This window comes from Dermacentor andersoni, chromosome 9 (genome assembly GCF_023375885.2).
Source record: "Dermacentor andersoni chromosome 9, qqDerAnde1_hic_scaffold, whole genome shotgun sequence".
NCBI classification, from domain to species: Eukaryota; Metazoa; Arthropoda; class Arachnida; order Ixodida; family Ixodidae; genus Dermacentor; species Dermacentor andersoni.
In genome coordinates this window covers 21517949-21543366 of record NC_092822.1, presented here as the reverse complement: position 1 = coordinate 21543366, position 25418 = coordinate 21517949, and the positions used below count along the sequence as shown (strand labels likewise).

The window sequence follows — 25418 nt, the reverse complement described above, 5'->3', positions numbered from 1 at the left end:
TTCGAAACGCCTGGCGAGTTGTTCGAGCCCTTTCGCTTTCAGCTCGATAACAAAGATGTCAGCTCACAGAATCACGGCTTTTTTAAACGTGTGAGACATGGCGCCTTTCTTTCTGTCTCTCGCTATCTAACCCACTCCACCAAGTGTCCGCAGGCGCTAAGCGTTGACGCAAGTGACGCGCGTCAAACGCCTATTTACAGGCGACTTTTGTGATTTGCATGCGCGTGGCGAAATAGGTCGCGAGCCGCGGGGAGCAACCGATGTGCGACGCGTGTCTGCTGCTCCGACGATAGATGTCGCGGCGGGCGACCACGGGTGGAGCGCGCGCGAGTGAACGCGCGTTTTGTGTGCGCAAGTGCGTGCGTGCGAGTGTTGTGCGCGGCGGCGAACGAAACCAGCGGAGCAGCGCTTTGACGTAAAGGGGCGTCTGCTACGGCGAAGGGCCCGCGTTCCGGAGCCCGTTACTACGGCTGTCGGAGCCGAGTGCCCGAACCCATGCCGACTCCGGAGGCATCGATGAGGCGCGGCGGCGGCAGTGCAAACTTGTCTCAACACTGCAACCGGTTTTGCCTCGCCGGACTCTGCGTTTTCGGAGCGGGCCGATGGAGCGAGCGGCGTCCATTCACTGCGCGTACGCGCGCCCTGCGGCGCTGGGGTTAGAGCGACGCCGTCCCGACCACTGCAGCCTCCCATTCCGATCCAGCTAGCCCGGGTCTCCTGCTGCTCTTGCATCGATCGTTCGAAAAGGTGGCGGTAAGCGGAGAGGCACGCTAAATCCCCATTGTCTCAAGGCGCGCGCGCGCGCGCGCGCTGAGCCGTGCGCCCACATTACAACACGGGCTGCAGTACACAACGTATCATCCGGCCGGTTGCCACTTTGTTCCAGGCGCAGCGTTCCGGCACAGCTCGGATCCGATGGAGGCGAGCCCGGGAAACCGCGCGGCGTTCCTCGGGGATCGATTCGCCCAGCGCTACTGCTGCTGCTGCTGCTGCTGCTGCCCAGCTAGGTCGGACGCGAAGGCCAGGAAATGTCGCGGACTGCCGGATACACCGAAGCCGACTGGCATCTGAGAACTCCGCTGCTTGTGCGGGAGGCAAGAGTGAAGAGCAGCGAAACGAGTGTGTCTCTTTGTGGTTCGAGTCGTGGTTCGGTGTTTTCCGTGTATTACTCGGTGGCGCGGGAACGCGAGTCGGCCGTGGTTTCATCATGACAGCTAGGTGCTGTGCCGCGGCGTCCGTCGTCTGCTGCTGTGTCGTGCTCCTCGCGGCGGTGTCGGCGTCCGTGCCGCGCGCCGAAGCCGCCGAAGTGTACCGGGAATGCGGCGGCGTGCTGCGCGGACCCCGAGGCGTGATAAGCACTCCGGGTTTTCCCCGGCCTTACCCCGTACCCATCGCGTGCCGGTGGGTGCTCGAGGCGGCTCCGCGGCAGCGGGTGGCGCTATATTTGACGCAGTTTTACATGCGCGAAGGTGTGACCGTCTCGGAGTACCTCTTCTACTCGGACGAGCAGCTGAACATGGGTGGAACGTTGATCGGGTCCATCACTTCCGAGTCCGAGCCCACGCATGTGGTGAGCAACAAGCCCGTCATGGTCATCGACTTTCAGGTGATTGGCCCGAATTTCGCTCCCTTCCAGATCCTCCGGCCTGTCTTCGTTAACTTTCAGGGTGATTGGCGGGAGCTTTACTCATTCGAAGTGTTCTCTTTCACGCCGTAGTGCACATAATGCGAATTATCTGAAGTTTCGTTTTCCGTTACCGCAGTTCGGGGAGTATTCATCCACATGCACGACCTGTGCCTCGTAGTTTTTTCGTTCAGATATGTCTTCCGGAACTTTATGTTCTTACATTCGAAACGTTTCATTTTTAATTTTCGTGCGAACATTTATTTTTCGCAACATGCCTACACTTTTTATAGAGATAGCTAGCATGCAGAACACACATATGTTTGAAAGAAAACATTGTTTATGTATTCTTCTGAACAAATATTTCTCCCTATAATAGACATATATAAACGTTCCCGACCGTTCTCAGAATAATTGACAATTGTAAGTCAGAAACATTATTTCTCACAGCTGGTCGGGCGCGTAGCCACGATATTTTTTTTTCGGAGGAAGGGGGGAGGGGGGGGGGCTAAGGTTCCATTATTCTCCAAGTTTCCCATGCTTGGTACATAATAAAACAAATATTACCTTGAGCAGGGCCTTGGTCTGCCTGAAGGCATCTACCATCCTGTACTTGTCTGGGGTGGGCGTTCAAAGGATATGCACCTTTGTTCATAGGTGACTTGCCAGACATAAAAGGGAGCAGAGTGCCACCCGGAAAAATTTTGGGTGGGGGGGGGTAATGAAGCCTGGTCAGTCTCCCCCCCCCCATCCGGCTGCGCTACTGCAGCTAATCCATCCAAGGCAAGGTGTGCATGTGATGTATTAAAATGTACGACATGGTGATAAAACAGAACATAAACCAGATGTTATATTACTATATGATATCAGACAAAGCATTTTATACATTATTTATGTTGAATATCCAGGAGATTATTTATGAATATTTACAGCCCTGCTTAACGTTGCTTAACTTCTTTATTGCAAAGTCTTACATAGTCATGCAAATGTTGCGATTATCTTTCTATCTAATGATGCATCTTGAGAGCATGCTATGGGAGATAATTTGCATGCAGGATTCTAGGATATTAGTTACTCAAGAAGTGCTCAGTATATAGTTACCAGAAGGATTAATTGTCAAAGTCATGCAGGTAACATTACAGATGTGTTTTATATGATACAGCATAACATTGCTCAATGCTTGAATAGGTTTTCAAGTGCATACAAAACAAACACCTTGTCGTCTCTAGGACATTTTGGGATCATAGACATAGGACGCTGTGTGGAAAAATATGTTACATGATATTAAATGAGCACGCGCATGATGAAAAAGATGGTGCATGCATAAACTTGCAAAAGGTGTTGGTTTGAAATGTTTGCAGTACCTTGCAGTAGGAAAGACAAATGGAGGTGCTTAAGGCACTTTAGAATTTAATTTTAAGATCAGCAAATGCTTTAACTTTTATTGCCATAAGTTAGTTCTTAAAGTCATAGTTGTACAATACATGCATTTCCTTTTTGTTCTTAGTGTCCTTATGTATACATCAATTAGAATCTTAGAATCTTAAATCCATGCTAAAATTACAGCTTGAACAAACAATCAAGCATTGTTCCCTGCAGTATACGTGTAGTCGTGCGTCATAGATGCCTGCTTGTCGTCAGTTAGCTTAGGAAAATATTTTTGCTGCCATCTGAGTTCATGCGTGTGTTGGAACATCAACATGATCATTTACCCTTTGGTGTCGTGACTGAATGGCTATAAAGTGCATTTCTTCTTTCATCTATGTTGATTCTGCGCTTCTTTTAAAACCTTGGGATAGCTGCAGAAAGGTGCTAAATAGGTTATGAAAATGTGGTTAATTGAATGATTCTGATATTAAAGGATGATGTTAGGTTATGTGAATCTTTACACATTAAAGTTTGTGCGATGTTAATGTCAACATGGTATTAACATTTATGTTTAGGAAAAGTGGCATGTGTAAATGCATGTAGGTTTCACTGTTGCAGAAGGAGAATATTGATATAAGAAGTATATGCAGAAAATTGACTGAATGATACATGTACAAGAAGAAATTTACTGTCATGCAACTGGTCTGTTAAGCAGTCAACAGGCATGAAGCCTTTACTTGGCAGCATTCCCTTTTTGTAATGGAGCCAAGATAACATGACAATTTCATTCCAATTACATGTTCCTTTTTGCACTTTCCTATAACGAAAGCAGTGTCTTGCAGATGTTATCACCAGATTTTGCCACTCCAGAGAGGGTGGTTAATTAGAATTGATGAGAATCTGTAGGGGAAAAAAAGATTACTTCATACTGTTCCTGCTGTCTATAGAATCGTAACACATTTCTTAGAATTGATTTTCTGGCTCCTCTGCCAAACAGAGCTATCCACTTGATGATGCAGCGTAGATTATATGGAATGAGTGGCATTTGCTGAAGTTTCGATGGCATATCTATGCTTAAAAAAGTTTTGTATTTTAATAAGTTTGAAGCTCGTAAGGTTGCACTTAGTATTAATCTTTAGCTTAAGATAATTTTAAAGTTGTCTTTCATTTAGCTTGGAGCTCATGAGGCTGCTGCTGTCTCGTCATTATGTAATTAAGAAGAACCTTTGGTCAGCTAGGCACATCAGCAGAGTTTTTACGTAAAGGCTGGTTCTGGCTGCTTGCAGGGCAATAACCTCCGCACCGAGTTCGACCTTTCCCATCTTGTGCACCCTGTAAATAAGCACCTTTACAATGACTTAAGATTATTTTAATTATAAATATATTGAGAGACTGCAAAGATCGTAAGGCTGGCAAACTTCTTTTGGAGTACCTAAGAGCTAAACGTAAAGACACCACGACTTGTTACACATGAAGTTGATAGAGAGTATGCCCTGTATAAATCTTTCATTAAAATTTTTTTTTTTCGAAACAGAATTTTGAAGGTGACATGTACACTTGCGTCCAACAAGTTACCTTGAGGCTCTTTTTTTTTTGTTAAAGGCTCCCACTGTAAAGTGTTGATTGCCAGATATGTTTGCTGCGCTTTCACACCTGAAGAGACAGATTGAGAAAGAGTTTAGTTCTGATGGAGAATATTCAAAAATCTGTAGGGAGGCTTCACTGCAGTGCATAATGCTGTAGACAAAGCAGTGTCTTAAAAAAAGATGTTGACAAGGCACCATCTCCTTTATGTCATCATGCCACATGGAACAACTTGCTCGCTACGTTTGTAATACTGGTCGCCATTGAGGATGTAGAGATAAATATGGTATAAATGATGGGAAACTCAAAAAATAATTATCGTAATTATTGTCTTTCTTCAATATTAAACTAGGAAGGTGGCACATGAAGTGGGCGGGGGGGGGGGGGAGTCTTAGAAACCTGCTTTTATCAGCTTGACTATTAGCTTGAAAGTTAACAACATTGTGTCCACAAAAACATTGAATGTTAATGAAGTGCATGCATAATTGTGCTACTGTTCAGAAATAAACAGCAAGTTGTTTACATTTCCATTGTTTATAAGAACCTTTGCTTTTTTGTTTTTGTGTCAGTATTGTGTTCTCCAAAGCAGCCCAAAAATGAGTTATTTGTTGAAATAATCTTGCAACTTTCAAGATTACATGATGTCTCCAATAAATTAGAATAAAGAAGAGTATTCAGTCAGGCGTATGTGTACCTGTCAGTAAGCAGGGATGTTTCATTTAGATTGCAAGCAAACGAGGGTCCAAGACAGATGAAAATTGATAGTCTTTTACAGTGCAGCACAGATGCCATATAAACTAAGAAAGAGTGAGCTGTCAGCTGGAGTGCTGAGTTGCTTCATTTGCTTTTCATTTTTACACGACTGTTTTCGTTTTCCTGCTCTTGATGACGAGTAGCTTTGTTGTACAGCTGTTCCGATTCTTCGCAGTTGTAATTAACATTTACTGCCTCGGCTGCTGTTTTATTTGAAATGAAAGCCTGCTAAACAATTGAAAAGAAGGGAGTAGTGTCATGGCATTTTTCACTTGTCTGTCTATATATTCTTTTTTTCATTGGTTCTGCATAATGTTTTTTTCCTCAATAAATGAACATCCAAACACTCTAAATTTCAGAAAAAAGGTACAGTCGAACCTCGATATAACTAATTCCAACCAATATAACCAACAGGGATATAACCAATTATAAGATTTAACAAATTATTGGCTATAACCAAATAAATTCAAAATTATCTCTATTACTTTGTAACATAAAAATATGTTCATGAGGAATATTGAATACATCGAAGCTATTTTTTATGTCAGCTGCAATTTCATTGTAACGAAGTTCAACTGCACTTGCAAGTATCAGAGTGCCCTAAATGATTTGCCGTAACACACCCTTCTACAAACCAGTGTAAATTTCGGTACCTAAAATGTAGATGGCGTCATGAAGTCGTGATACACTGGCTCGTTCCGTCCTTGCGGTTGCTATGCCTGACAGCCACAAGCACAGCTGGAAGGAACACGCACCATTCTTGTTCATTTCATTATGGACAACGTCAGCACATCTAGCCTTAGTGCTACGAGTTGATAAATCTTGCTCTGTGTCACGGCATCATGGTAATGCCGATGACATTAGGCACGGTCAGCATTTTGTGAGCAAGTTAAGTATCAGATTGAAACATCCCATGTTTCCCCATTTTTGAACTTGGTAAGTGTCGTCTTTTCATGTTCAATAAATGAGCGGCACAGTCTCTACAGTTTCGAAAGTATGTGTTGGTAATCCTATAACAAAGCACATGCAAAAGAAATGAGAATTTTTTTCTGTTAGCAGTTACTCATTTTACAGTCAATATCTTTAACAGTATGGTCAAGCCTTGCTATAACAAACACATCCGGCACAGAAATACCTTATGTCAAATTTTTGTAATAAGCATACATATTTGTTACACAGTTATATCGGCAAGAAAAAGAAACGTTATATTGACTTTGTCAGAGTCAATAATTCATTATATCAATGTTTGATATACTAAGGTTCAGCTGTGTAACGGTAAAATTGTGTTGAGTGCAGGTTCGCGAGCCTGGCAACATTCATCACCGGGTGTTGGACCTCTTCCTGGACGTATATGGATTCAACCTGACGTACGAGATGCTTGAGGCCAACGAGAGCATGCGCGCTGACCTCTGTCTCCAACACCACTGCTCCTTCACGGGTGTGTGCCTGGCCGCGGCCGACTGGAGCCGTTACAGCTGCACCTGCCTCGGCGACTTCTATGGCGACGAGTGCCAATTCTCGCCGCGCTGCGGCCCCGACAGCAGCGGCAGCACCGGTCGAGCGTCTTCCTCCCTGTGTCACAATGGTGGCACCTGCCGGTCAGTGAGCTGCTGTCGTAATGCGTGTAGGATTATCCATTTAATGGTAGACGTTGTGATGGCGCTAGACTCTGGAAATTTTGTACCTTATGGGGTGCTTCTTGTCCCCAAACAATAATCTCACCTTTAGAGCAGCACAATACGAGACAGTGACAGAACAAGACATACTGTGCTGTGCGTGTCCCCTTCTTTTCCTGTATCGTTTTGCACTGTCTGGAATTCAAGGTGATCTACCAACGCGCCCAAATTGACATTATCAAAACTGACCCACGCTCACTACTTTCCTGTGAAGAACTCTGTCACACTGATATGTGCATATTGTTCCACGACTTGAAAGTATGCATTACGGCACACAAGATGGCTAATTACTTATTATTGTTTGGGGGGACAGTAAGTCCCAGAAGGTGCAAACTATTTTTAGTGTGTGATCTTTCCACCCCCGTACACCCACCTCACCTTTTATGTGCTTGACCTAGGTGCCAGTCTGGTCACTTTCAAGTTCCACCATGTTTGTGTTTTTTGCCAATCAGAGAAGGCGCAGCCACACTGTGAGCCAATCAGTCAGAGAGTGTCACCATGCACAGGCCATAGTGATCTAGCAGTACGCATAGTCTTCAGTGTAGAAACTTGCTTATGCGTGTGAAGTTCCTTAACAGGATCAGTTAGTTGTCAACGTAAACCACTCCACTGTTCTAAAGAAACATACAACTTGCAACACAACACAACTGAACCGTACAAAACAGTAGAGGAGGCTGCAGTTTGCTTGCTCAATGATGCCATGCCCAATTGTAGAAGATCCATGCATTATCTGTCATCCCCAAAGTGGCTGAATGACTGTAACGCCAGATTTATTTCAAGTAACTTTAGCAGAAAACTCTATGGCTGATGTTTTGCTTTAGAGAAGGATCAGTGAACCACTGTCATGATGGGTGCGCACTTATCCATTCAACGACAAATGACTCGACATCGCCATGCCTCCGGACCAAGCACAACCATCACGCATTTCATGACACCTTGACCAGGCACGTCACTGTGGCTCATTGTCTTATGATGTTCTTTGTGATGCGAAGCACAATGTCACACATTTGACCCTAGCTTATCCGCAGTGTCCCTAAGGGAATGCATTTCGATGCACATTAGAGAATGCTAGATGCTCAAAATTAATGGGCTGATTCCTATTGTGGCGTTGCTCATGGCCAAGGTGTTGCGTAAGGGTGCTATAACCCATAATGCAGTGACAGTTTTTATGCGATGTATCATTATATTGCAAAAATGGGGGGGGGGGAATGGAAAATTATAATGCAGAAAAAATTATGCCCATCATAGCATTTGATTGTTGCTGAAATGCAGCTGCGAGTTCTCATATGTAAAAGCTCCCCCTAAGCAGGTGATATAACAGCTTTTCATAATGAAAACTTTCATATTAACTTTCTTTTTAATTATTGTCCTTTTTTGTATAGTTTGAACTTGCCGGTATGTTTACTCTAAATTATTCCATTTTAATGCTGAGTGATCTGTTCTAACGAAACTTGACGTAGTAGTTCTGCAGAAACCTGCAAGGTCGAGAGAAGTAATTAATAAAGGGAAAATGAGACATCCACCCAAACGTAGCTAATTGCTACAAAGGAAACCCATATGGGTTCCTCGAAAGAAAAGCCCCGCAGTTGAAGAAAAATTCGACCTGATCCGGGAGTCGAACCCGGGACCACCGCCTTTCCTGGGCATTCGCTCTGCCATCTGAGTTAACCAGGTGGCTAGTAGATGGCAGGGCAAAGTCGAAATTTATCAACAACTCGAAGCAAAGGCAAGAGTTTGATGTAATAGTTCTGCGGAAACCCGTAAGGTGGAGAGAAGTAATTAATAATGAAAAAATTAGACATCCACCCAAACGTACCTATTTTTATTTATTTTATTTAAACTTTATTTACTTGAATACAAGCATCCATTTTTCTTTTTTGCATCCATGAACGCTAAAAGATTCGAGGCAAATAAAACAATAGCATATGTGCCCACACATGTACATACACATTAACATGCCCGCACACGCACGCATTTTCTTTTTCTTTCTTTTTGTGTTTAATTATGCTCTTCTCTTCTGAAATATGCTGTAGGCCTTCCGTCTGTTTTCTATAACTGATCGAAAACTACTCTTTGTGAAAGTTTTTGAAGCACCATTTCATGAGCACTGAAAACAGTGTAACGTCCCTAACTGGGTGAGATCTCAGATTATGTGAACATATGTTCTCAAGTAAATATGAAAGACCCAAGCTTTCAGAAAAATAATAAAAATAATGAAGAAAACAGTGTGCACACACTGGCATTGTATATTGTGCGTTAGTAAACTCCTTTTCTCGAAAGCAGCTGGCAACCATCTGGGCCTCAATTCATCAGTTGAGCATACAGGTACCTGCAGTTGTTCTTTTGTGTTACGGTCAGGAGCTCTTTGTTCTGTGCATCGTTGCAGTGACCCCTGCCACGTCTGAGATACGTTGTTTTTTTGCTTTTGTGCAGTATAACGCGTCTAGAAAAATTAGTTAGATAAATAAATTCTAATCTTGGGGTTCGATCGCGTGAAGAAGAGGCAAGCTTTAATTGCGCAAGAGAAGTGCACAACTGACTATTTAACAAAATTGCTCTAATAGACTTTAATAGTTTAAGGTACAAATGGGAAACCAATTCTGTGGATGATGCCAATATTGAGATGTGTGTTCTCAAAGTGGACAATGAAGTGCATTAGTGTTCCAGTTATATTTGTCCTGCGATGCATAACAAGGTGTTAGTTAGAAAAGTGCATGGAACAACAGTGCATGTTATCACAACGTTCATGGTGCTTATCTCAAAAACTATTGCTATTTTCAAAATTGGTTCCAAGGGAATGTGCTTTAAGAACTCATTAGTTTTGATTTACAATATGTACCATAAAGTAATTAGCTAAAAAAATTGATTAGTGCAAATTTGTGCATTTTGGTTTCATGTCAGAGTAATGGCTGCCTCTTCAAGCACTCAAGCTTCAGGATTATAATTGTGCTTTCTAGCTTAGGTAACTAAAAAAATTCATATAACTAATTAATAAATTGTACCTATATTATGCATTTCTCAAACAGAGCATGACTTGTTTTCTTGCACTATGTTACCTTACTTGCTTGCATGTATACATTCTTTTTTTATGCCAATTTATTCATTTTAAAAATATTTTTCTGTTAATGTTGTAGGTTATTGCATTTTCCCCCCTTTGGATAGCCTTCAAAACCATCCTAACAACTCCTTGTGGGAATTGGTGGGCCTAGAAACTATTGGAATTATTGTCATTCATCTTTTGTTAAAGTCCATTTGGTTCAAGAGTGTTTACATAATATCGAAGAAATTTGCTTTAGCTTCTTTAATGTGAGTGTCGGCTATGATATGATGTAGTATTTTTTCTTCCTTTTATTTTTTTGCCTCAACATTTCTTACAACTGAAGAACGCATTAGGAAGTTTATTACAGTTATGCTGATTTTTTTACTGCAATGTCATTACTTAGCTCCAATGCAGCACTTCTACCAACTCCTTTCCTCTGAAACTCTCCATCTTTATTCTTCAATATTTTAAGAAGCCATTCCCGCTCATACCAGGACACATGTCTGTTTGGGAAGCTTGCCTTCTGATTAGAAGTTTCTCATACTCTCGGTATTTGCGTGTTGTTTAAGGTCTCTTGCTCATGGTCATATGAGGGCTCCTTTTACATACGTAGAGTAATCAGCATGATAAGTGACAGCTGGAAGATAAAACAGGGTGCGCACACTTCCTCACTCGATTGCATGCATGTGAAAGTGGGGCATTTAAAGGCAGGGCTGATAATGATTGTGCAACGTGTGCTGTTGTCTCTACGCAAACAACCCTTTCCACGTCTCACGACCCGTCAGCTCCTATCTGGTGCACTCTAAAAGCACTTGGTGTTAGGTTTCGAGGCGAAAGAGATAAGAAAATACTGGCCGGCCAGCTGCCGAAGCCCTGATTGTGTACCTGTTTGTGTTAAGGGATTGTGCTTCTGAGACCCTTTGGCTGTTCCATTACATTGAAAGTTTTGCCTAAAATATTTGTTCCGAGACATAAGAAGCCTTTCTTGTGTGGAACATATTGTCATGGGAACAGAGTGTGTAATGAGACTTGTCAAGACTGTGATGTTGTGAACATTCTGCCATGAGAATATATTGAATGTCATGAGACATGATGAACCTGTTCTGTCGCATACATTGTGTCATGAGAACAGCGATCATCATATGTCACGTCATTAACATTGCATCATGAGAGCAGCAACCATCTCATGTCATGTCAATAACATTGTGTCAGGAAAACAGCAAACATCATGAAATTCTGTTATAGGAACAGGGAGTGCCGTCAGACAATCAGCCTGTCATGTCACAAACATTGTGTTATGGGAACAGTGAATGTCACGAGACACAAAACATCCATCGTACAGAAAACAGTTAAGCAGTGAACTGGTGAGCTCAAACAGAGTGTTCCAGTCGTAACAGTTTTGGCTTTGGTTTGTCGCAGACAAGGCAGGTTTGTAAAGACAGTTAGGTAAATTGTTTACTCTTAACTGGACTTAGGGCTGAGCCAGTACATACTTCATATTCAAGTAAAAAATATGTATTAGTAATCCTCTCGTACATGGTTGATGCCGAGGGAAGAACTTATCATTAATTATTTTGCTCATAAAAAATTGTTTTGCTTTCTTGCTGCATTGCCATTTTTTTACGCAAGACATTCTTTACCTACTTTAGGCACCTTGAGTCGTATCTATTGTATCTAGCCTCTTATGTCGTCATGATGCTGCCGTGGTTGTTTAACTGGATATATATCAAGATATACCATGACTTGCATGCTGAGACATAAATCATGACATGAATGACATGCATGAATGACATGTATGCATGACAGGACATGACATGACATGAACGACATATCACATGACATGAATGGCGTGATTGACATATAATGCCGTGACACATCTGATGTGACACGTGTGACAGACATGATATGATGTCGTCTTGCTTCCATCGTCACATAAAGGCTTGCATACCATACACACTTACAAACATACACGCTTTAGACAAACACATTCGCCTATCTGGTAACTCTTTGAAGAGCACCGAACAGTACTGGATAGCCAACTGCCTGCAAAATGCTTCGCATAACATCAGTTCACACAGTAAGTGGGATCTGCATGACTTTATCCGATGGGTGTGCAAACACTTTATCATAAAACATTTAATATGCTGTACAGATTCTGTATAGAACCATATTTACGTCCAAGAAAGTCCAATGCGTTCATATTGCCTGCTTTTGTTATTTTATCTGAAGTGAATTATTAGTGAGGCATCTTAGTGGCTTGCAAGTATCTTGCTGGACAGACTTTCACATATAATCCTGCTGAATGTGCAATATTTTTTTGCTATTTTATGTCATGTAGCAAATGAATGCACAGAAGCACTGCATCTCTTTCCAAGCTGTAATTTGGCAAATGAAGGATATACTAACCGTAGCGTGATTTAAAGAAATGTCAATGTATCAGTCGCTGTGTAGTCATTGTGATGGATTTTTACTCTCCATGCTATATTATTCTTTGCTGTTGAACTATGAAATAGTATGATGAGAAAGTAATGATTCTCGTAATTTGAGGGCTCTCACACTTATAAACTTTATTTTAAACATTTAGGTTGAGCAAAACTTTCTGGCAGCTTAAGTTATCGGTACTTTGTGGTACAGAAGCCGATCTCTTTTTTTCTGCCTACTGTCATTCAACACATGATACCTCGAACTTTGGTGACCTTCTTTTGTGTGTGCTGCAGCTTTTTCACTACAATGCTTGTATGTGCTCAACACTGACTCTTGACAGGTTTATCTTTACCAGAAGCAACATCAACTTTCTAACTGAATGAGGCTGGAGCGTAGAAAGGGCAGTTCTGCACATGAACAAGAAAACGTTTACTTAGATGGCAGGGCTTAGCTGCGTTAAGAGCTAGAATTAGGGCAAGACTTTCGTGAAGGTAGCAAGAAAAAGTCTGCAAGGGACTAGAGGCATTAATCACAAGTTTTTGCTTTAGCTAATTCTTGCTGCTGAAAAAAAAACAAGAACAGCTTTGGTAAATATCAACAAATTCGCAAAATAATCCTTGTAGTTCCAGAAGATTCTAGAGTAAACTATAAATGTTGTAGCCTTACAACTGTGCGGCGCGGAATTATTTTTTGCATCTATTCTAGTATTGTACGAATGTTCCACTATGTTTTTCACACGAGGCCACTGAATTGCAACGTGATGTAGTTGGGGCGCATTATGAAAACATGCCATTAGCATCATGGGGATTGGCCTTCAGTCATGTTATCATTCGGAAAAAATGTGCCAGAGAGAAACATATCACTGGGATTGAGCACTACGCACAAACAAGAAATAACTCGTCTACATACCAGGCTTGAACGGTGTAAAGGCTAAGATAAGGCAGGACATGTATAAAGGCAGTAAAAAAAAATTCTTGAAAGGGATTAGTCACAAGTTTTTGCTTCACCAAAGTCTTGCTGCTGAAAGAAAAAAAAATGAGAAGGAAAATGTGAACTTTGGGAAATATGAACAAATACGCAAAATAATCTGTGCAGTTGTGCAAGATTCTAGAAGAAATGATGAACATTGCAGCCTTTCACGTGTTTTGCACACTATTGTTTTTTGTATTGGTTTCTAATATTGTAGAGACCCTCCAACGTGTTTTCCTCAAGACCTTAGAGACGGGACGAAGTAGCCTGGTTGGGAGCCAACGTGAAAATATATGCCATTAGTAGCATTGTGGGGTCTGGCCTTCACTCCTAACCACGAAAACTTATCAGCAAGAAACATAGTGGTGGGATTTTTCACCTTACTTACTGTTGCAAGAGTTATTTGGTTTGTGCTTGTTTCACAAGAGCTGGCTTTTATTACATGTGATGTGCTTTATAGTTTTAGTGCAATAGAGAACAGGTATGTTGTGAGCTGCATGTTGAATTTGTTTCCACATGAACCAACTCAACGTCACTTATTCATTGCTACCTGCCACAGTAAATGCGTGGCTGTGGTGTCTATCTGCTAAACGTGACATCACAGGTCCCATTCCTGGCCGCCGTGGTGGCATTCTGACAGGGCAGATTCCAAAAAAAGGCTTGTGTACCAACACCGTGGCGAAACAGTGCAGACAATGGGATAGGTGAAACAGATGAGACAGAGCATTGACCCATTTGTTTCACCTATCGTGTCGTCTGTGCCATTTTACTGTGGTGAACATAGCCTCCCTCGCTCAGAAACCTTGTGTACCAAGCATAGGGTGCATGTTAAAAAACTCAACATAGTCAAAATTAATCCGAAGCCCCCCAGCCGCATGGCCTCATCCGAAGCCTCCCCCCCTCACCACTCTCATAGCCTCATGAGAGTTCCAAGCTGAGCCAGTTTGTCTATGTTCAACGTAGCAAATGGCACAGATGTTGAGATGAAAGTGATGTACAAGCGGGACAAATGTGTTAACGTCTGTCCTGTTTGTGCATCACAAGCCTGTCTTCTGCACTGTTCACCATGTTTATGATAGCCATGTTTATGATTTATTCATTGCAAGAACAGTACTGCCACTTGGGTACCATTGTTCACTCTGTTTTCAGTGCTGTTCTTTTTTTTTAAATTTCACTCTTACTTCACTAGCTAGTGACACATGCACCTAACCGTCCTGTGGTCGCATCATTGTTGCAGGTATTACATAGGAAGCAAAACCCAAACCTGTATTTGTCCTCCCGAGTACAAGGGCAGTCGGTGCGAATACCTGGCGCGCCCAGAACAAGCTTTAGGTGAGCATGAAAAATCTTTGTTGTTTGAAGAGAAATGTGGTTGTCAACATGTGGCACATGACATGAACAGATAGCTTTAGCTTGCCCATATTTGTATTACCATATATAGGCCCAGTGACCTTGACACACCTAGAATGGTAATACCGCACATTAGCATTTAGCGTTATTGGAGAGATGAACCGCAGTGAAATTGTGTGATGCTTTGTCCAATGCATTAGAAATGTTTTTGTTTGTGAAACATGGGTTCTCGATGAAAAAAAGGAACGGACTGCACTGCCAATGCCAGCAGCTAGGTTAAATAAGGCTCGTTGCTGCAATAGGTCCAACACTTCGGGACTAAATTTAGTATCGAACTAAAATATGCCACAAGTATTTCTCGAACCATCATACTTGCTAAATGTTATGCTTTTACATGTGAAATGTGTGTGGTAGAGTTTCTACAATTTAAGAAATGTGTGTTTGTACTACTTTAGAGTCTGTGCCACAATATGGCATCACCAGAATGGCTGGACACATCTAAGCCTCTGATAACATGGTTACTATTTCATAAATCATAAAACAAATGTTGACGGGCTAAGACTTCCTAATGTTCAACTGTAGTGCTTGCACAGGAGCTAGATCCAGTGGTCCCTTTGAAACAGTTTGTGTTATGAAGGGTGCTCCCATTGAACCATTGCTGCAACGATTTACATAATATTTGTTGCACTTGAAGCAAAAGATCAAATCCTAAGAAATAAGAGCATGCACCTTATTTAGGCCTTATATTCCGTTTCGAAAATTGCTACTAATTGCACTGTTTGAACACTTTCAAGTGCCATGCTTATAACGACTTCCCTCTGCAATCGGAGCAGATTTTAGAACTTGCAAGAAAGCGATTCTGGTACCTAATACCTCGGCCACATTCGTTAGCTTGTGGAAAACAGTGCTAATGCTTCATTTATGTGACTTGTGACAATTGTTTATGTCACATGCCGGCGTTGTGAATCCCGACTGCTTGTTTTGCTTGCTTTGTTCATGGTGCTGAACTGATTGGAATAAGTTTCAAATTTTGGAGCTTGTTTCACCACACTGGTAACAGCGGCATTTTGAGTTGAATACCTCATCATATAGGGGCTTTAGTACATTTTATTCCGGAAGGAATTTGACACCAGTTATTTCAAAACTAATTAGGAGCCTATTGCTATTGCATGCTGGATAGTTATAATAATATAATAATAATAATAACTTTATTTCCATCTACTTGACAGAGGAGGCTGCAAGTAAAAGCTGCTCCAGTAGAGGCAGCTTTTAGAGGCTACTTTTAGATCCTGGTTGTAAAAAAGCTCTGCAAGAATGAATGCCTGCTGCATGACTAGCTTTCCAAAAATGCCAAATTGATGTGCAAAAAAGAAAAAAAGGCGGTTGAAGGACTTGTGTGTCATGGACACATGTAAAAGGACCCGTTACAAAGAAAACATTGCTGGTTGTAGTGTAAAAAAATCTGCTATGTCACTAGACAGCCAAGCACACTAAATGACAGAATAGTACAAATAAAAGCTGCACATTGTCTTGTTGGCTGCCACTGCAAGACCTGAAACAAGGCTTGCATGACCCACTTTGTTTCTGCAGTGCTTCGAAAACTTTTGTTGTTGTTTCATATCTGATAAATTGCAATGTTTCGTTTTGCAGACCGAGAACTGTAACCATACTTTAGCAGCCCATTGTTGCAAGTCATTTGGCAATTTTTAGAGCGCAGCTCTTAATGGGCCCATTCCTGCGGCAAGTGGTGGCAACGGCGTAACTGAGCGAACGAGCACAACAGCGAAGGATGAAAGAGTGAATGCGCTCGGAGCGGCAGATGAGAAAAGGCACGAGCCGCGAACGGCAGAGACCAATGAGAGTGGCCCCTTCAGTGAGGTGAACGCGGGAAACTGGTTTCATGTGGACCCGCTCGGCTGCTCAATGTGTACTCGTATATCTGGTCTGAGCCGGACCGCTCGTTTCGTGCTATCGTCTGCTTGCGTCAGCTCTCGCTCGCACTTGTTTGGCTTGCTTGGTTTGGTCTCATTCATGCCTGTTTCGATTGTCATGGTTTGCAATTGTTTTGTGATCTGATTGTATGCACTACACGGATTGTATAGTACTTTCTGGAAGCCAAGCAGCACGAGCGATTACATTGGAACTTTCTATTAGTCATGTATAAAAGCCAGTGCACTTGACCTGCAGATAAAATTTTTGGTTATTGTCGACTCTGCTACATGTCTCTCTCATATTCTTTGCCTCAATATATCACGAAATGGAAACACATATAGAGGTGCACCGAAGCTTTGCATTGGAGAATATCGTAATCGTCGGTGAATTTTTTAATATTTGAAAATACTTAATAGGTCCTCTTCAAATATGAATCTAGTTGGTGTGAAATACTCAATTTGTATTTCAAGCTTCGAATCTTCGCGCACCCCTAGCCTGAACACATTGATAAAGCTATCCACATTGCCATTCATTGTATTGATTCATTCTTTTCTTTCTACTTCCCTTGTTTCTATCTTCAACCTATGTACTTCTGTGTATCTTCAGCTATTTCAGATCTTCAATTTATGTTTCTGTCCCTTCCTTCCTAAAGTGGAGGCAGGTGGGGTGCCTTTTTCGGTGACAATTGCCAAAATATTTCTTCCTTTATTTCCCTCTGGTATATGTGTTTTCAAACTTAATAATAATAGTAACAATAATAATACAGAATAGCAGAGCCACTTCATGTCACTGACAGTGTACTCAGCAGGCGTTTTTCGTCATCAGTATTGATACAATGGTCTCCCACCCATTTTCATGAAAGACAGTGCCCACGAGATGACCGAATAATTTATTTATCTATTTAAGATACTTTCAATGCCTAATGGCGTTACAGATAGGCATGGTAGGCATGGCTTATGCATATATTATACACTGTTAGATAAGTCATATTGATATAATTTATATGTTGGTATTATCGTGGCTTCAGGTTATAGCACAGTTTATTAAATTATAGATTATAGCTCATTATTGAAAAGTATAAATCTAATATTTTATGTGCCCTATGCAATATCCCGCAAGAAGCCTTTTGAGAGTGCAGTAAATTAGGGTGATGATGATGAGAAAGTTATCTAATTATCAGTGAAGTCTCTCTTCACTGTATTTTCTTTTAATTGTTGTTTTGTTTGATAACAGTGCACAATAAATCGACAGGGACGAACAGAGTAAAGGCACCACAATGCGCTGCTTCTTTACTCTTGTCAGTCCCTGTCAATTTATCGTGCGCTGTGATCAAATAGACCAGTTTGTCATGAGCAAGTTGTTCAATCTTGTTTCTATATATGCCTTTGCAGACTGTAACCAGCTGAACTGCACCCAACACTGCACCGAAGCTGGGCCACAACCTCACTGCGAGTGCGATCCTGGTTTTAGACTGGATGATGACGGCCGCACCTGTTCTCCTGCAAGTGGGTGGCCTTCCTACATTGCATTGTTTGCTTCTTCTCAGTTACAACCATGCGCAGCAAACAGAAAATAAAGCCAAAAAACGTGTAGGGGAAATGAATTGTTATTCTTGATTGAAATGCAAAAATAATAAAGAAAGGGAAATTAAAGTGGACGAAAAATGCAGCTCGCCACAGGTGAAAGCTGAACTTGCGCCTTTTGCACTATGCGTGCCCGTTTTGCCATTAAGCTACCATGGCACCCTGTACTCCCATCAACTTTCTTGGGTGTTTGTGCATACGTGTATAACATCCTGGGAGTGTTAGCCAGAGCAGGTGTCACATAATTAACTGCAGGTGTCACCTAGTATGTGAACTTAGAAGCAGAACTGAGAAACTGGCCAATAAACCCTGGTATGTAACTGGTATGTAATAAATGTTACCTCATGGTATCAATGCTCTTGCTGGACTCTGGCTAAGAGACTTAATTTGAGAGATACCTTTTTTGAGAACATTTATCCACGAGTTTTTTTTCTTCTTCTTGGTTAAATTTTTTATCGTTAGTCACGTTTGTTTGGCACGGAATGCATCTGTAATGACATGTTCTCATATGCAGGCCGCACCCGTTTTCTTGTGCAAGTTAAACTTTACGACCGCAATGTTGACCTGGCACGGTTGGATTCAAAGAGCCGTTCGCAGCTGCAGGCAGGCCTGGAAGATGCGGTGAGTTCATTGGCCCCCACTTCCTTAAATTGGACTGGTACGCTTACGAGCTCTTTGAAGTTGTATATGCTGACCCCGAAACTAAGAAGGTTTCTATCTTAAAAGCTTTTTAAGTGCAATGATAGACAGTATGCCAAGGAATAACAGGACAAGGCACTTCCTTCATGTACTGTCTTATCATTGTGCTTTAAAAGGTTTTAAGATGCAAATCAACCAACTAGCCTGATTGACCATTTGTTGCAAGAAGGTTTCTTTCTCAGCTGCAAGTTCTGTTTTTCGCCAAGAACCTGTGTAGCTGTTTGTTATCTACATACTAATTTCAGGTGTTTGTCAACGTCCACGCTCACAAATTTTTTCATTGTGTTTAAGCTTACTGATAGCATAAACTTTTTAAAATTATTCTCGTTAATTTATACATTAACCTTATTCTTGTCAACTTAAACTTGTTCTGTTTAAACTTGACAAGTACTGTGCTCCCATTGAATCCATCACTTTTGAAAGGTGTCATGACAGTCTTGTTAGTCATACCACATTTAAATTGGTGCTTATAACTTGATCTATAATTTCACGTAGTAAAAGGAATCACCAAGAATGTGTGGTGCGATGTTTATTGGAGCAAAGGCAGCTCAGGCTCAAGTAAGGTATTGCCAAGTATTATTTCAGGTTTCTGTGCTGATGGAGGTATCTTGTCAAAACTATGTCATAGTGCACTAACGGGACTCAATGTTGGTAGACATTTATAAGTTGTTTTTTGCATTCCGTGTGCCTGCATGAGCAAGAATGCGCACACTCTATGCATCTTGCATGTGCACATAACATTCGAAACCACAAAGTGATGAAAAGTCGCGTCTTGTACCTTAAATGAAGTGTCATAGTGGCTCATAGCCAAAAATCGTAGTAACGTAATAGACTTCCAGTTGTGAAGTACTTTCAGATTTGGCTGATTCTTCATTGCTTTGCTTTGCTTTGCTTAAACATTTTTTTTTTCTTTTTAAATGCACAGTTGAAATCCCTGTTTGCCAGCCACACCAAAGCATTTGACAACTTGGCTGTACTCCAGTTCATGTAAGTTCGCCTTGTTATCCGTAAGCAAGCATTTCATGCTTTTGTGTGCTTTGCCCCGAGGCACATTTTTGTTGAACTGCAGATTTGCCTTATTGCCTTGAAAACAGTAAGCAGCCCTTTGAAACATGGCATCTCAAAGGAATTCTTAGAACAAATCCCCGTTCTCCCATTTCACTCAGCTCACATGCAAACCCCAAAGAAAAAGGTCACTCTTGGGATTCAGAATGCCAATGGTTCAGAATGAAAATGTCTTATGTGTGTTGAAAAACTGAGCAAGCCTAATGTAATGTGGTGTCAAAGAAAAGCTTAAATACTGAGACGAACTTGATGACAAGTATACTCTAATATATTTTGTTTACTTATTAACACATTAAATTTATTGCTTTAGTTATCACACACTATGACACATCCAGTATGGTTCACTACATGTGTAGTGATCTAGGATGAAGCCATATAACTAAAAATTAAAGACCCAGTAACCTATAATAGGATAAAGGTATACTAAAGAAGTATATTAAGTTAGGCTGTATTAATGTACTATTTAAATACGCAGGTGCATCTAGTGTAAACTTTGAGCAAAATAAAAAGGATGGTGCGTGCAGATTATTTAATGAATAATTACTGAAGTTGGGGGTAAAACTATTAGTGACACATTGTAAGCATGCAAAGTTACACGCCCCGTAGGGTTGTGGAAGGCATGTCAACCACACTTTGGACATTTTGAGAGATATTGGAAGGAAAATAACAATGGGAATTTAGATGGTGATGGCTCTCAAGTGCTAAACGCTGGTACAGGGTCTATGACTACACATGCACCCTGTCTTTCTTTGTATGAAATCGAAACTATGGCACATTTTTGTAATTGTTTTGCCACTGGTCTGATCTCTTTAAGGGCGAATGCTGTGGTCCAGTTCCACCTGTTTGGCCGTCAAGAAGAACGATCCACCGTCGAGTCAGTCCTGGAGGAAGCGCTCAAGGGAGGCAAACTTGGTCCCTTTGCCGTTGACCGGGAGTTCCTGCAGATCAGCCAAGAGCCAGGTGAGAGAGTAAAGATTTGGTGGTAGAGGCCCTTCATTTAATTTGGCACATCACCAGACACAAAAGAATTACAGATACTTAGACCCTTTTGGCATCTTCAAGTCATTTGCTGTGAAAAAACCATGGAAATTGCACAACAGTTAAACACGACAGTGATGGTAATGATGACAACTGCAGCGTGACGCCAGCACCACAATGATGACGGCGGGAGAAGGTTGGCAGCAAGCTGAGACCTTCACGTTGACATCACAATGAAACTTAATTTACCAACATCTGAGGCACTGAAAAGAGAGAAAGAAATTAATGTTGAAAACCACTCTGACAAGCACAATTAACTTGGCCAAAGGGGTCTATTTCAGTGTCTCTTCTTGGCAATTCATTATGCCTATGCTAATTATCCTGTGAACTTGATATTTTACAAACCTCATCTCCAGTTCTTAGACTTTCTCTATGCCAAATCTTATCTTTGTATCTCTCTTGCCTGCCTATGAGAATAATTCAGTGTGATACTCAGCATGACATTACGGACACTCAGTCTTGGTTTTGTAGGTCATTACTGCTTTGCACAGTAAAATAATGGCAAAGTTGCATGCACATACTCGCAGCCCTGCATACAAGAACTGTCCTCATCACATGCAAACATAAAAGAAAGTCAGGGCACTAACGATGCAAGAGCAGGGATAAGCTAGCTTCTGTGTAATGCTGATGCTGTATCTTCTTCTGTGTACTTCCCCTCCTCGCTTTAACAGCAATGCACATAGAGATGATGCAAGTGTCTCCACGCACACCTCGTGTTGGCGAGGAACTGATGGTGGCCTGCATGGCGGTTGGCTCGAGCGCCCTGTCCGTGCACTGGTTCAAGGATGGCTTCCCTGTGGATCCCGACGTTCCTTTCCGCTCCCTGTGGACCTCTCGTGTTGCCAAGAACCAGCGAGACCAGTACACCCTCCTCCTTGGCATTGATCGTGCTACAACCCTCGACAGCGGCGTCTTTACGTGCCAGGTATTTTTTCTGGGTGGTGTGGCTCTGTGGTAGCTTGGTGACTGCAGCTCTGTGCCAGCGAATGCGGCAAGATTGTGGGTTCAGAGATAGTGAGAAAGCTGAACTCTTCTGACTCTTAGAAGAAGAAGATTGATTAAAAGTCGTGTAGTTACTACAAGAATAGCCAGAAATCAATAGGGTAAGAAATGTGAAGCATTATAGCACAAATGGTTTCCAGCAGAATGCACTGGCATGGACAGAAAGGGAGGCATTGTGTTTACAAATCTCTCTCTGCACCAAATGCAGATATTGCAGTAGTAAACTCCACCTGTTAGAGCATCTGAAGCAAACAAATTCGATATACAAGTTTGCATTTACACGAAATTGTTACAATATTTACGAGGTTTTGCAAAAGATGTACTCGCAAATTAGTGGCATACTTCAGAGCAATATATAAATGCATCAATTTCGTCTGCTTTAGAAGTTTCAATTGGTGCATTTACAGAATTGCAGTACTATCTTTAATTGCTGAATTGCAGAGTTGTAAACATGGCACTTCATTTCTTGAAACTTTCACAATACTATTGTGCAATTTTTGGAGAAAAAGGAAATTGATGGCTTAGATTAAAAATTTGCTCCTTACTTTTGGTCGATATTAACTTTTCCTTTTAAATGCAATGAACTTCATTGAATTCAGTGGTGGGAATGCTGAGAAGAATGATTTCTTTATTCCTATGTACAGTAAACCCTCATTATAACAAGGTCGTCGGTACAAGGAATGGACTTCATTATAAGCAGTATTTCATTAAAGGTGAGATAACATGTAGGGACATAATAATGGGAGAATGCAAAACAAATTTAAAATACGGCGATATTTCGAATAAACCGATTTCATTATAACAACACTTGACTTTATCTATATAAGAACTTATATCCTGTAATCATCTTGCTATCTTTTGTTACTTTTGTTTCATTTGTGACCAATTCCTTTTGTTTATGTCCCCCACGTGTAATAGCCTCCCACGAGGGCCTTTAGCGATATTCTGAGTTAAATATAAATAAAAGTAAATACTCCCGACGTCAAGCTTCATTACACCACAATTTCCACAAACTCTTGTTGTGCAGGTCAGTGACTGGGGAGCAGTGCAGAACAAGAGCATGCGGGTGCGCCTAGACGTAGCGCCACGACCCCTGGTGTCGCCGCTGGCGGTCACACTACTTGAGGGACAACCGCTTGAGTTGAGCTGCCTGTCCCCCCACGCGGGGGCCTTGGGTCCCCTGGGTTTCCGGTGGTTGCGCAACGAGCGTCTCCTGCCGCCCCGAAGCCCAGAGCTCACTGAGGACCTCTACCCAGCTGGCTCGCGTCTTGTCTTGGCTGAAGCCCGGTCATCGGCCACTTACACCTGCGTGGCGACGGGCCCCCTGGGTTCAGGTCGTGCCGATGCATTCGTCACGGTGCTCGCACCACACGGTGAGCGAGATGCTAGTGTCCTGGCTTTTAGGTTCTCTTGCTTCACTTTGTATAAAGCCTCAGATGTGCTACCAGCCGTAATACTCTTCCAGGAGCATGGAGTTTGAGAGAAACCAAAATTGTGTTGCAACGGAGCCATTGTCGAATTAAAAAGTTCAGTGGATACTTCTTGCAGCTACCATGCTTTTCATCTATATTCCAGGCTGAGCGATGAAGCTGTGAGGAATTCTAACTTTATGTTTAAGCCGGTCCAAAAGCTTTCGTAGTAGACTTTAGTAAAATAAAGAAAAGAGGGTGATTTAAGGTATTGCTAAAAGATATCTGAAGACTACAAAAGGCTTTGTCCACATCGAGAAGATGATGGAAGCTGTTTGAAAAGCACCATATTTGTACAGATATTAATGCAAAGAAGAATGTTTAACGACTTAAGAAAAAGAAATGCGACAGTCATGTGGCAGTCAGTCAGTCATGTGGCAGTGTTTAATCTAGCCTCTAGCTGTGGTCTTAAAGCAGTACATTTTGGCATGATATGACACGTTATAAACCACAGCAATGCATGCCTTTGTGGGAACATGGTTACATGTGTTTGTGCCCTCTTGGTTGTATTGCCATAGTCTAAATGTCAGTGATTTGCCGCCCTGAGTGGCCAGTCAATTGCATGTCGGCTAGTTTTCTGTTAAATGACAGAGCGGCATAGCACGATGAGGTCAACTGAATAAATTGACACGATGCAAGTCTTGTGTTGTTGTACTTGTCATTCTGCACCACCCTTATACTGTAACTCATTATAAACGACCAGCTACCTCGAAGCAAGGTACTGCTATTGTGGTTTCCCTTAGCATGGCTGCCTGGCACTTGGGCCCAAACGAATTCCTAGCTTATACTATAGTTGCTTCTAGTTCTTTTTTTTTCAGATTGAGAAACACACAAACTTTGACTCTTTTTTTTTTAAATATATTGTTGTTGGAAGCATGTGTGACTGTAGCTATTTTATGCAAGAAAAATCATTAGAAGCCTTTGGCTGAGTAGCGCTGTGCCTGTTCGGGATGCCTGCAGTGTCAGCGGAAGTCTGTCCAGCGGAGGAGTCGCACGGTGTCCAGTGGCAGCGCACTGCAGCCCATTCACGGGATGTCCAGGCGTGTCCACAGCCGCTGTACGTGGAGGGTCGGCTGGAGCGCCCCTGTCGCCTCTCGCTCGACCGCCAGGCCCTGTGGGGAAGCCCAGATTTCTCAGGCTGCACTGATGCTAGGCTGGTGCAGCTTCAGTGGAAGGCAAGTTGCAACTCCCTCCCATCATCATCACCACCACCATCATAATCATTTGAACTTGACAAATCAGCACGCATGCAAATAGTGACCCCAATGGCCTTGGTCTTAGGGGACAGTAAACCTGTCAAAGACAAGAATATTCAAACAAATATGGCACATCAGAATGAATGATTGCTATATTTATCGTATTCTAATGTGCAAGTTTCTTCAAGAAACATGGGTCTGAAAAATTGTCTGCATTTTATAATCTGATATGAAACGGAAACCATGTTCATGGGCAATAGCCTTTTGTCAAAGCCAGCTTCATCACAATCGTCACAATCATCACAATATGGCAGCAGAGCAAGTCTTCATCTAGATCATCACTGACCTACACTATACCATTACCTATCTAAACTGATTTGGTGTTGCTTTCTAGTGCCCCTTGAACTCCACATTAAAAAAAAGTATCGCCTACCATTTCTTCATCAGCTGGAGAGCATGCGCATGGGCTACCTGGTCTCCTCGGGGCAGCAGCTGTCCCTGGAATTGCGGCAGTACCTGCAGGGGCGGCCACTTCAGCCTGGCGAGGGACGCCCTCTGGTGAGGTTCCTTGGAGGCCTCGTCGACTACCTGAGCCACCCAGTACTTCGGCATGGGGGACAACCAGCACTGGCTGCGACTGACGTAC

At 42.1% G+C, this 25418-nt stretch overlaps 1 protein-coding gene across 3 annotated transcripts in view; it reads left to right on the top strand.

Moving 5' to 3' along the window:
• The first annotated feature begins 330 nt into the window (after positions 1–330).
• Positions 331–25418, top strand: part of LOC126527239 (uncharacterized) — a 52321-nt gene continuing 27233 nt past the window's right edge. For 2 of the 3 annotated variants that reach the window (XM_050174994.3, XM_050174993.3), the window contains exons 1-11: positions 331–1606; positions 6626–6927; positions 14676–14770; positions 18112–18225; positions 18818–18924; positions 19928–19989; positions 20882–21027; positions 21777–22030; positions 23135–23480; positions 24537–24751; positions 25220–25414. In XM_050174994.3, the coding sequence (XP_050030951.2) occupies positions 1208–1606; positions 6626–6927; positions 14676–14770; positions 18112–18225; positions 18818–18924; positions 19928–19989; positions 20882–21027; positions 21777–22030; positions 23135–23480; positions 24537–24751; positions 25220–25414 (2235 nt within the window). In that variant the 5' untranslated portion in view covers positions 331–1207. The remainder of the gene's footprint in view (positions 1607–6625; positions 6928–14675; positions 14771–18111; positions 18226–18817; positions 18925–19927; positions 19990–20881; positions 21028–21776; positions 22031–23134; positions 23481–24536; positions 24752–25219; positions 25415–25418) is intronic. The other variant, XM_055068624.2, reaches the window with a different exon arrangement.